This window comes from Scleropages formosus, chromosome 3 (genome assembly GCF_900964775.1).
Source record: "Scleropages formosus chromosome 3, fSclFor1.1, whole genome shotgun sequence".
Taxonomy (NCBI): Eukaryota; Metazoa; Chordata; class Actinopteri; order Osteoglossiformes; family Osteoglossidae; genus Scleropages; species Scleropages formosus.
In genome coordinates this window covers 1,029,447-1,039,581 of record NC_041808.1, presented here as the reverse complement: position 1 = coordinate 1,039,581, position 10,135 = coordinate 1,029,447, and the positions used below count along the sequence as shown (strand labels likewise).

At 44.3% G+C, this 10,135-nt stretch overlaps 2 protein-coding genes across 3 annotated transcripts; one reads left to right on the top strand and one right to left on the bottom strand.

The window, feature by feature from the left end:
* Nucleotides 1–506: 506 nt before the first annotated feature.
* Nucleotides 507–9,734, bottom strand: wdr73 (WD repeat domain 73). Of its 2 annotated transcripts, none has more exons than XM_029250508.1 (8): nt 9,664–9,734; nt 9,130–9,197; nt 8,936–9,024; nt 8,712–8,800; nt 7,855–7,922; nt 7,511–7,672; nt 7,041–7,394; nt 507–1,134 (listed from the first exon to the last, which is right to left on the bottom strand). In XM_029250508.1, exons 1-8 carry the CDS (start codon nt 9,711–9,713, stop codon nt 896–898), a joined length of 1,119 nt encoding a protein of 372 aa, XP_029106341.1. In that variant the 5' UTR covers nt 9,714–9,734; the 3' UTR covers nt 507–895. The 2 variants fall into 2 exon arrangements, with proteins under 2 accessions (XP_029106341.1, XP_018591884.2); XM_018736368.2 differs by lacking the exon at nt 507–1,134 and adding an exon at nt 6,043–6,431.
* On the top strand, nt 2,422–5,974 carry LOC114910240 (sialidase-3-like). Its single transcript, XM_029250506.1, has 2 exons — nt 2,422–3,407; nt 4,754–5,974. The coding sequence occupies exons 1-2, from the start codon at nt 3,180–3,182 to the stop codon at nt 5,741–5,743; spliced, it is 1,218 nt and encodes a 405-aa protein (XP_029106339.1). The 5' UTR covers nt 2,422–3,179; the 3' UTR covers nt 5,744–5,974.
* Nucleotides 9,735–10,135: the final 401 nt, after the last annotated feature.

The window sequence follows — 10,135 nt, the reverse complement described above, 5'->3', positions numbered from 1 at the left end:
AGTCTTACGGGTTCTCTTGTTTGCTCTTATTTGTCTGATTGTGATCTGAATCTCACTCCCTTGTGTAAAGACTGTTATTAGCAGAGCCGAGTAACCGCATGTAAACACCCAACAACATGTTATGAAATCATTTTCTCCTCCCTTATTATTTTTTTGAATGACAAAATCACATAAATATTTTCATTTTACATTTTCTTTTGTGCCTTTCTGCGTTTGCTGTAACAGCAAGAAGAAAAAGCCTATGGATGATACAGGTCATTCATAAGTGTGTTTTATTGTTCCTTTACGGCTATAACTACGCTTATTTCTACTTGCTTAAACAAATCAAAGGGGAACTGCTGGAGTGTGCTCACTTTTTTACAATTTTCTAAGTATTTACTCTTTATTATGATTTACTTTGTTATCCTTTATTATATTCTTCAGCATATGGTTTTCATTTATGCCTTACCATTTTACCCCATTATATTTTACTTGTATGCATTCACTTTATTCTGGTGCATATATATCTGTGATATTACCTGCTGCAGAACGTTCTAGAGAGAAAACACCTGTTACTGGAAAATTTCCCTTACTGGGATCAGATCCAGGAGACCTTGGATGGTCTTTATTTTGAGTACAAGTAGCGAGTTTTGGTTTGTATAAAAACACGGTGAAGACGTGCAGGTGTGTGTGTCTGTGATGGGTAACACTTGGTCAGAACTGAAATAAACTGTGTTTAAGCATGACTGTGCTTCTTCATTGTGACTCAGAAAAACCACGAATTGCCTGAAAGTGTCAGTTCCAACAACCGTTATGTCACTGTGAAAAACATCCACACATGAGTTCACACTGTGGGCTTCAGTTCAGGTTTAAAGACCTGCTGCTATGTGCTCCACTAGAATAAGAGAGCGATGTTTCAGCTTGTCATTCGTTTCTCTACCCAGTCCCACACGTGTAAAGACCCGTCCATCGCCGCTGAAAGTAGAGTCCTGGGTCTCCACGGATGCCACGCGTGAGTGGTGACCAACGAAGCACCAGCGTCCGCTTCAGATCCAGGTGACATGACGTGACCTCTGTGTACGAACAGCGCTGGAGCTTCTGATGAATCTGGTCTCCAACTCGTGGTGTCATAGATGTGTACAAGTCCATCAAGAGCTGGAAAGACAGAATTTGCTTCAGTTGATTCATAACTGTTGTTGACAAGGTATGAACGGTCCACACAGAACCCGTCACAGATTTGTGAAGCATTGGGTCCTTGCGTTATACAGGCTCAGTTACAAATTTTCAAACATTTTTCAGTGTGTTCATTAATTTTTAATGGTATTTTCTCATCTATTGTCAAAAATGTCTGCTTGTTGCTGAAGGAACATGCCCTGGGTTTTCAATCTCAACCATTAGTTGGCAGTAAAAGGCTCTCAGACAGTAGGAGTGTGAGAACGGATTAGTTCCATAGCACTTCAACAATGTGTACAGCTTGTGTCGGGCGTTCCTCATGAGAAACAAGATACATGTTTAAGAAGTAAGTCAGTTAATCAAAATGAATGGGGAATTTCTGGAGACAATGTACTTTTATTCAATCATTTTAAAATTTAAATAATATTAAAATGTTTTTTCCTTCATTATAGCTATATCCGAGACTTTTACAGAACCTACCCAAATATACCGGTTCAAATACAGGTGGTCCCCGACTTACGATGGGGTTACGTTCTGCGAAACCCACCGCAAGTCAAAAATACATTTAATACACTAATGCACACCTCTGCGTGGCAGACTGGGAGGTTCGGATCGCTGCTGCCGCCCGGTATCGCTCCGCATAGCACTTGTCTCGGAAAAAAGTCAAAATTGAAAACTCGAAGTACGGTTTCTACTGAATGTCTCTCGCCAGCTCAGGAAAGTAAAGTCGAACCTTCGTAAATCGGGGACCACCTGTACATCGTTAAACACAAGGATGCAGTCTGGCTTTATGTCAATATAGGCACAAACGAGGTGGATACATTTACATCGTCTGAACCGCTTGTCCTATTTGGGGCCGCGGGGAGCCAGAGCCTAGCCCGGCAACGCAGGGCGTAAGGCCGGAGGGGGAGGGGACACACCCAGGGCAGGATGCCAGGCTGTCGCAAGGCACCCCAAGCGGGACTCGAGCCCCAGACCCACCGGAGAGCGGACCCGATCCAACCCACTGCGCCACCAGGCCCCCCTGGATACATTTATTTAGTGAATTTTCCAGACAGGTATCAAATGTTAACATTAGGCATCAGAAGTTCTTTTAAAAATGTGCAGTAAGTCCACATATTTCTACTAGGATCCTCATGTCGAATCTTCAGCTAGAAGCACTTTCAGCATCCAGCAGAGGCAGCACAAAGCGCTTCTACGACCCTAACCCTTGCGCCAGTCAGTAGTAGTAACAACACAAGTGATACGTTCATGAAATACCTGCAAAGTTCTGCTCAAAATAACTTGTTTCCTAAAAATCTGTGTACAGGACCTTGGTTATAAAATGCAGGTGTCCTCAGTGACATTGATTGAGGAGATTCACTCGTAACCAAGAGACGTTTAAAACTAGAAATGGACAGACTTTAACATATATATGTAAGTATTCAAAAAAGTATTTAGTTTGATGTATAAATGAAGTCCCACATTTTGCTCATCACGCTCAGCCAAGTCACTGTCCTTATAATATTCATCAGTTCTATATGAGTAGAGTCAGTGTAGCGCTTCTCTAAGAATTCAGCACTGAACGGAGTTAAATCGTTAACTATAAACAGCGATTGATGATTCGTTCACTAATTGATGGACTTGTTCCCGTATCAATATCAATAATAATACCAATCATATAAATAATCCGCAGTGGGCTGGAGGGGAGGGGAAATATGCGCGCGTGCTCTCTCTGTCTCCGCGCGTGTGTGTGAGCGAGAGAGTGACGCGCGCCACTTTGCTCGGCGTTTTCACTTTGGCCCCCCCCTCCGCGCAAGGACCGTCTTTACCCACAATGCCCTGCGGAAGCACATAGGCTATATTTAGGTCATGAGTTCGGAAAGCGCAGCGGCCGCACACACACGCGTGCAGAAAAATACAGCAACGTGCGCGCGGTGCCTCACGCGACAGTCCGGCCGGGCTCGTGCGCGCTGTTTGACACGTGCTCTTTGTCTGTCTGTCTGTCTGTCTGTCTGTCGTGTGCTCGTGCACCGCAGCGCAGAGCGATGGGAAACACCGCGTCCGGCGGATACCGCACGGCGGCGGAGCGCGCGCGTACGACCGTCTTCCAGCAGGAGCGCGAGGGCGGCGTCACCTACCGCATCCCGTCACTCCTCCGCCTGCCGGAAGGGGGCGACCTGCTGGCCTTCGCCGAGAAGAGGGCCACCGCGAGGGACACGGACGCCCTGTGGCTGGTGATGAGACGGGGACAAGTGTCCCACGACTCCGTACAGGTGGGGGGCGCGACCGGTTTTAATTTCCGGGTTTATTAATGAAGAAGCGCGCGCTGCTGCAGCACGCACCTCGATGCGTTTGTATTTATTCAGACGGTACACAGACACTTTTGTCCAAAGCGAGCTGTTATTGTTAACTAGACACTCAGTACATAACTGGAAAATGTTCATTTAAAAAAAAAAAACAACACCTTTTTAAAACGTGTCTTGTGTAGCGCAGCGAACAGAACCTGCGTTTCTGCGTCCGGCCGTTAGGGGGCAGTAAAGAGCAGCCGGACAGCGCAGCGACGCCGCATCCATTCAACTCGTTTCCGCGCCGTTTCCAGCTCCTGGCTGCTGGCTGCTGGCTGCTCTTCTCGAGTGGCGTGATCAATAACAATTGAGGATGAGCAACAGTGTACATGTTTATGGGACAACAATCACTCAACAACCGGTGCTCAGTAGAATCGTAGTTTGGAGATTAAATAAATTCTCTGTTGCATTTTTTGCTGTTCACCAAATGTAAACCAAAATGAACTTATGGAATAATTTCGATTTTTTGGGGAAAAAAGGAAGATCATTCAGTGGCAATTATTTTACAGCACAGATTATTTTCCTTAAATTATACTTAAGTTAAAGGTAAAATATGGTGTGTGGTGTTGACAAAGCCACGGATATTTGTTTTCGTAACATGTATTTATCAGAGCAGTCATTTAGTTGTAGCCTATTTATGAAAATGTGTCTGAACTAATGAAGTAGCGTTTGTAATAATTATCTTATGGTCAATACAGCCATTCGGAAAAAAACAAACAAGCAGACCGTGAACACGTCACACACGACGAAAGCAGGAAGTGGAAACGGGACCCTTTTGATAACAGCTGCCGAGATGTTCCTTCCTCACTTTATAACTTGCAAAAGTTTGACAGCATTGACTGAATTTAGAACATATCTTTGTTAACATCTAGTAAAAAAATTTTTCTATCACATATATAGAATTACTAACTAAATATATACATTTAATTGTTTCAAGAGTATTAAAAAAAATGGGGAAAAAGTCATGTTTAGTTGTCCTGAACAGGGCCATTTCTGCTGTTGATTATTAAATCAAACTTAAAAAAATTACCATGCATGCATACAGCATGTTCTAAAAAATAATTTAAAAGCTTATACCTAACCCCCCATTACGATACTTGATTGGCAGGACATGTTTTTGGCCAAATTGTCAAGAATGCCTGTACTACTAATTTTGTCATCAGCTTAGGATATTTGGCCTGTTGTCAGGATCGGTTAAGTGTGAAATGTGAAGTTCATAAACTCATCAAGAAAAAGCTAAACCCTAATTATGAGAGCCCCCCACCCCCCCACAGTGGTTGCCAATGCAGGAGCTGCAGGATGCCACCCTGCCAGGTCACCGTGCCATGAACCCCTGCCCGGTGTACGAGAGGGACTCCGGAACTCTCTTCCTTTTCTTCATCTGTGTTCCAACCAAAATGTCCGAGAGCCACCAAATCCGGACGAGGAAAAACGCAGCAAGGCTCTGCTACGTGATGAGCACCAACCAGGGCCAGAACTGGAGCGCTGTCGCAGACTTGACGGAGCGTGTGATCGGAGAACGGGAAAAGTATTGGGCCACGTTCGCTGTTGGACCGGGACACGGCATCCAGACGGCGAGCGGAAATCTGATCATTCCTGCCTACGCCTACCACATCGACTCCTGGTGCTTACGTGTTCCGTGCCCATGGACCGTGCAGCCTCACGCCTTCTACTACTACAGCACCGACCGTGGTAAAACGTGGCTCGTTGGACACACTGTTCACAGAAAGTCATGCGAGTGTGAGATGGCTGAGGTGGTGGACCACGAGGGCAAAGGACACATGTACTGCAATGCCCGAAACAGAGGCTTTCGCAGGGTGGAGGCTCTGGCTGAGACCAACAGCACGGGTTTTGGAAAATCTGGCTTGGCCCCGAAGCTGGTGGAGCAGCACCACGGCTGTCAAGGCAGCGTCATAGGATTTCCAGCACCCAAGCCCTACCTGGAGAAGCACAGTAAGGAGAGCACAAAGCCCACGGACTCACTCACATGGCTGCTGTTCTCTCACCCCACTGACCGGAGGAGGCGGAGGAACCTGGGCGTGTACCTGAACAAGAGGCCACTGCAAGGGTCCAACTGGGAGGAGCCTTGGATCATCAACCGCGGCCCCAGCGGCTACTCGGACCTGGTGTACTGCGAGGACAAGGAGCTGTTCGTCTGCTTGATGGAGTGCGGTGAGAAGAGCGAAGTCGAGCAGATCGCCTCCATGTGTTTCTCCCTCAGTGATGTCTTGGAGACGACTGGGAAGAAAGCTGAGATTCAGTGACTTTTTCATTTAAATAAACTGCCTTCCATGCATGTGCACAAGGTGTCATTTCCAGGAATGTCCGAAAAGTCAGTGACAAACCTTTTCAAACAAGTAGTTTTTTAATATTTCAAAACAGTCATTGATAGTTCTAGTAAGAATAATGCACGGAGATCAGAAATGGCTACTGCACACTGTGCCTGTCTGTCTGCAATGTGAAATCAAGTGCTATACAACATTCGTAAAACTAAAAAACAAAACAACTTGATTTCAACCATTTTCCATTTTGTTTCATTACATTATTCCAGTGGATTTAAATTAAAAAAAAAAAAAAATTGTGAACAAAGTTAAACTTGTATTAAACAGAGATAGATGCCATGACATTGAAAAACATGAGTTCACACTGTGGGCTTCAGTTCAGGTTTAAAGACCTGCTGCTATGTGCTCCACTAGAATAAGAGAGCGATGCTTCAGCTCGTCGTTCGTTTCTCCACCCAGTCCCACACGTGTAAAGACCCATCCATCGCCGCTGAAAGTAGAGTCCTGGGTCTCCACGGATGCCACACGTGAGTGGTGACCAACGAAGCACCAGCGTCCGCTTCAGATCCAGGTGACATGACGTGACCTCTGTGTACAAACAGTGCTGGAGCTTCTGATGAATCTGGTCTCCAACTTGTGGTGTCATAGATGTGTACAAGTCCGTCAAGACCTGGAAAGATAGAATTTGCTTCAGTTGATTCATAAATTTTGCTGACAAGAGAAAATGGTGCACACAGAACCTGTCACAGATTTGTGAAGCAGTGGGTCTTTGTGTCTGGTCTTTTCATGTTAAAGAATGCTTCACCCTAACATGGACAGCACCTTGTCTAGGGTGTGCCCTGTGTTGTGTGCCATGTTTTCGGGATAGGCTCTCAACCACCATAACCCTGCACTGGGCAAGTATTTGATGAAAATGGAGTGAGCAAGCTCTTTCCGAGAACTTTTTCCATTCATTATTTAATCAGTTTTTACAGAACCTAACCTGTGAAGAAACTGAGGGATGTGTGTACTATATTAAGATAGGATTAACTGTGACTTGGTGGTAACAGTAACTTTGGACTTGTAGAAGAAAAAAAAAAAAAAAAACTGACTCACAAACAGATTTCTGGTTCAGTTGTGTTCGTAAGCTGAGGACGCAGTGTATCAAACCTTTAATTCATGTGACTGGGGCTAAATGAAGGCAAAAAAAAATCAATACTTCAAGAAGTGGTGTTTTTGTAACTGGAAGTCACAACATTCCAGCCAACACAATAAAATACTGAAAGACTGAACTGCTCACCAGAAACTGCAAGGCAGTTGTCCAGCACAGGGGCCCATGTCACACTTAGGAATTCACAGCTGGTGTTTTCTGGCTGAATGTTCAGCTGGGCCTGACTGAAAGCACTTCTCAGATCCCTCAGATCTGACACAACCACCTGAGAGGAGGAGGACAGCCGTGCCACGGAGCAGGACACACCGTCTTTCTTCAGGTCCATGCACCAGTGGGAGCCGCCGTGTTCCCCAAGAGGGACACGCCTAAGGCCCGAAGGGTCCCGTACATCACCAAGGCACAGGTCGCCACCGTCCGTGCAAACCACAAACACGCTGGCATCAACAAACTGCAGACCACTCACTTTGTCTGAAGCATCTTCCCCTACAGAGGACAAAAAGCTCCACTGACTTGAGCACAGTTCAAACAAGATATCACAAACAATCGTGTTTGATATACATCCTGTGAGCTCAACAAGTCATGAGCTCTCTGTTTCTTACCAGCTGTGTAGAGCAACTTTCTGGAAGTCAGGTCTGTGAGCTCAATATCGCTGATTTGAGAGCCATGAAGTACAGATGGGGCTCCAGCAACTCCAGATGCCAACTTGCATACTGACTTTGTCTCAGTCTTAAGATGTATGTCTCCTATCTTCTTGAGCACATCTTCAGATTCAATCAAAACAAGGTTATTTGTAACAATACGTCAACTAAACTGTGCTGATACTCCAAAAAAATCTGAGCTTCAAATGTACATGAACACACCAAGTATATGAATGTAAAATAAAATAGGGAATAAATGCAGCACGCAGCACCTGAGATTAACTGTAGAAAAAATAACATCTCACCACAATCTTCCCCTCCAATGTGCCATAAGTGAAGGCTGGAGCCAGGATCACCGCTGGTGACCACACATCTAACAGGAGAAAACACAGTACAAAAGCCCAGGAAGTCTAGTGTGGACTTGTAATACACAGAGTGGGTAAAAAACAGCTTTTTGTAAACGTGACCTTCGGCTTTCTTGTCTTGCAAAGTGAATGTGTTGCACTGGTGAAATAACAACCACTATGACATAGTTCCTCAGATTACTGTAAATCACTGCAAAACGCAGCACTTCACCTGTGGCTCTGTAACGAACACCAGCATGACAGAAAGCGAAAGGAACAAGTCAAGACTGTCGCTTTCAACACTGCTGCTAAGGCGCTTCATCCTCCTTCTGCCCGGTACTTCCCAGTTAAACACTGAGGATCTGTACCTGGCATCATAGTCTCCATCCTAACTAGTTTCCCTTGTGTACTCAGCTGCCTCCAGTAAAATATGGAACCTGCCTACACTTTCCTTCTTTTTTTTGGGTGAAAAGAAGCATAAATCGGTTAAGACTCATATCTGTCTTCCACTCCGTCAAGAGCCCAGATTTTCTTTTTGACTCGTTTCACATTAACTGTCACCACTGCGCTTCAGCTATGCCTATACATTTATTTTTTACAAGCTTCATTGTAATTGTGAACCATATACTATAACTTGTTCTATTTATACCACTGTAAATTTTCTTAAAGACAATTCTTCTAATTTCTTTACACACAGTCTAACACTGCAGAAACTAGTAAGTGTCAAGACATCATCGCCTTCATTGTTAATCGGGAAATGAAACAATACAGCTTCCGCAACTGAAGTGATTCTTCTCATTTCTTATAACAAAACGTACCTTGTCCCTGAAATATGCGTCAGGCAGTTAACAGAGTCCTCTGAGAAACCACCATGAAGAACTTTGAAATCTCGTTCAGGACAGAGGCCCTGCACACAAACGGAAAGAGAACAGCGGACTGCTTTTAAAACGTAGAAACTTCCCAGTTTTCTGTTTAAACAGTGAATAAGTATTTCCATCCACTGCGTTGATGAAATTTAAAATATCTGAGGACACTGAATTACCTGGTTGTCTTTAGCAGATAGTTTCTGTGGTAAAAGGAGCTCTAGGATTTCATGCACCTTGGCAGCTTTGTAACCTGCCACACACACACCTAGAAATGTCCAACGTGTAAACACACATGTAAGGCAAAGTGACCCATGTATGCAGTGGGTTTTAATAAAAAAATGTCATTATGCAGCACAAGTGGGAAGCTCACTTTTATCCGAGGTCCACCCGATAACCCTGGTGGGGTCCTGGAGTTCAAACACATGGAGATCAGTGTACCTGCAAGAAGGTAGAGCTGTGCATCACTGAGACCGTGTGTGTGTGTCTCTCTCTCTCTCTCTCTCTCTCTCTCACACACACACACACACACACAGACTGAGAAATCTTATTTCCATTCCAGGCCTGAAGCTGCTTACGTTACGAGTTTAACCGAGATTGATGTGAACATAAAAATAAGGGTGAAAATACATATTTGGATCATGGAGAACCTACAAGCTGTGCAAAAATGTTTTAAAGGGATGTTCTCACTTTACTCTGTGCTCGGTGTTGAACGGAGTCAGTGTAAAGTTTACCCCACGTCGGCAGTGCTGCACGAGTCCGACGTGTTTTTTTGAAACTACTACTAGCGAGTACATGTATTTAATCAATCAATGATGCACGGCTATTTATTCCAGATTACATGTATTGAGCGCGTTACTTATTTCCTAGTGTCTGAGCTGTAAATAAATAATAAATAAACACTAACATGTGTAGTGACTCAATAAACCAGTCATCTTCTTCAGTTTGCTCGTCCATCGCGTCGCGCCCAACGGAAGTTAAAGGTACTGCTTCCGGTGTCGACGGTCGCACTGGTGACGTCATGCGGCACGTTTGCGCCAAGCGATTGGAGTTTATGAACTTAGTGGAAAGAAAAACAATTAAGGACTTGTTAATAAATTTGGTAAAGATGTTTTACAGAAGCACATTGTACAGCCTCTACATTCTTTCTGTTCTATTTCAATATTGATTTCGAGCTAATAAAGGAATCCTTGGTATACCTACTGTAGTACTTAACTCTGGTGCAGTCAGAATACCCTGCTCCATGTAACATAGGTACATTACTGTCAGCTTTATTATTTACCAGTAATAAAAGTGTTTCTTTACAATTGACTGTGAATAATGCACGACCTTGAGATGTTGTGTAACAGGAAAAATTTATCCCTGGAGAAGAATTAGCG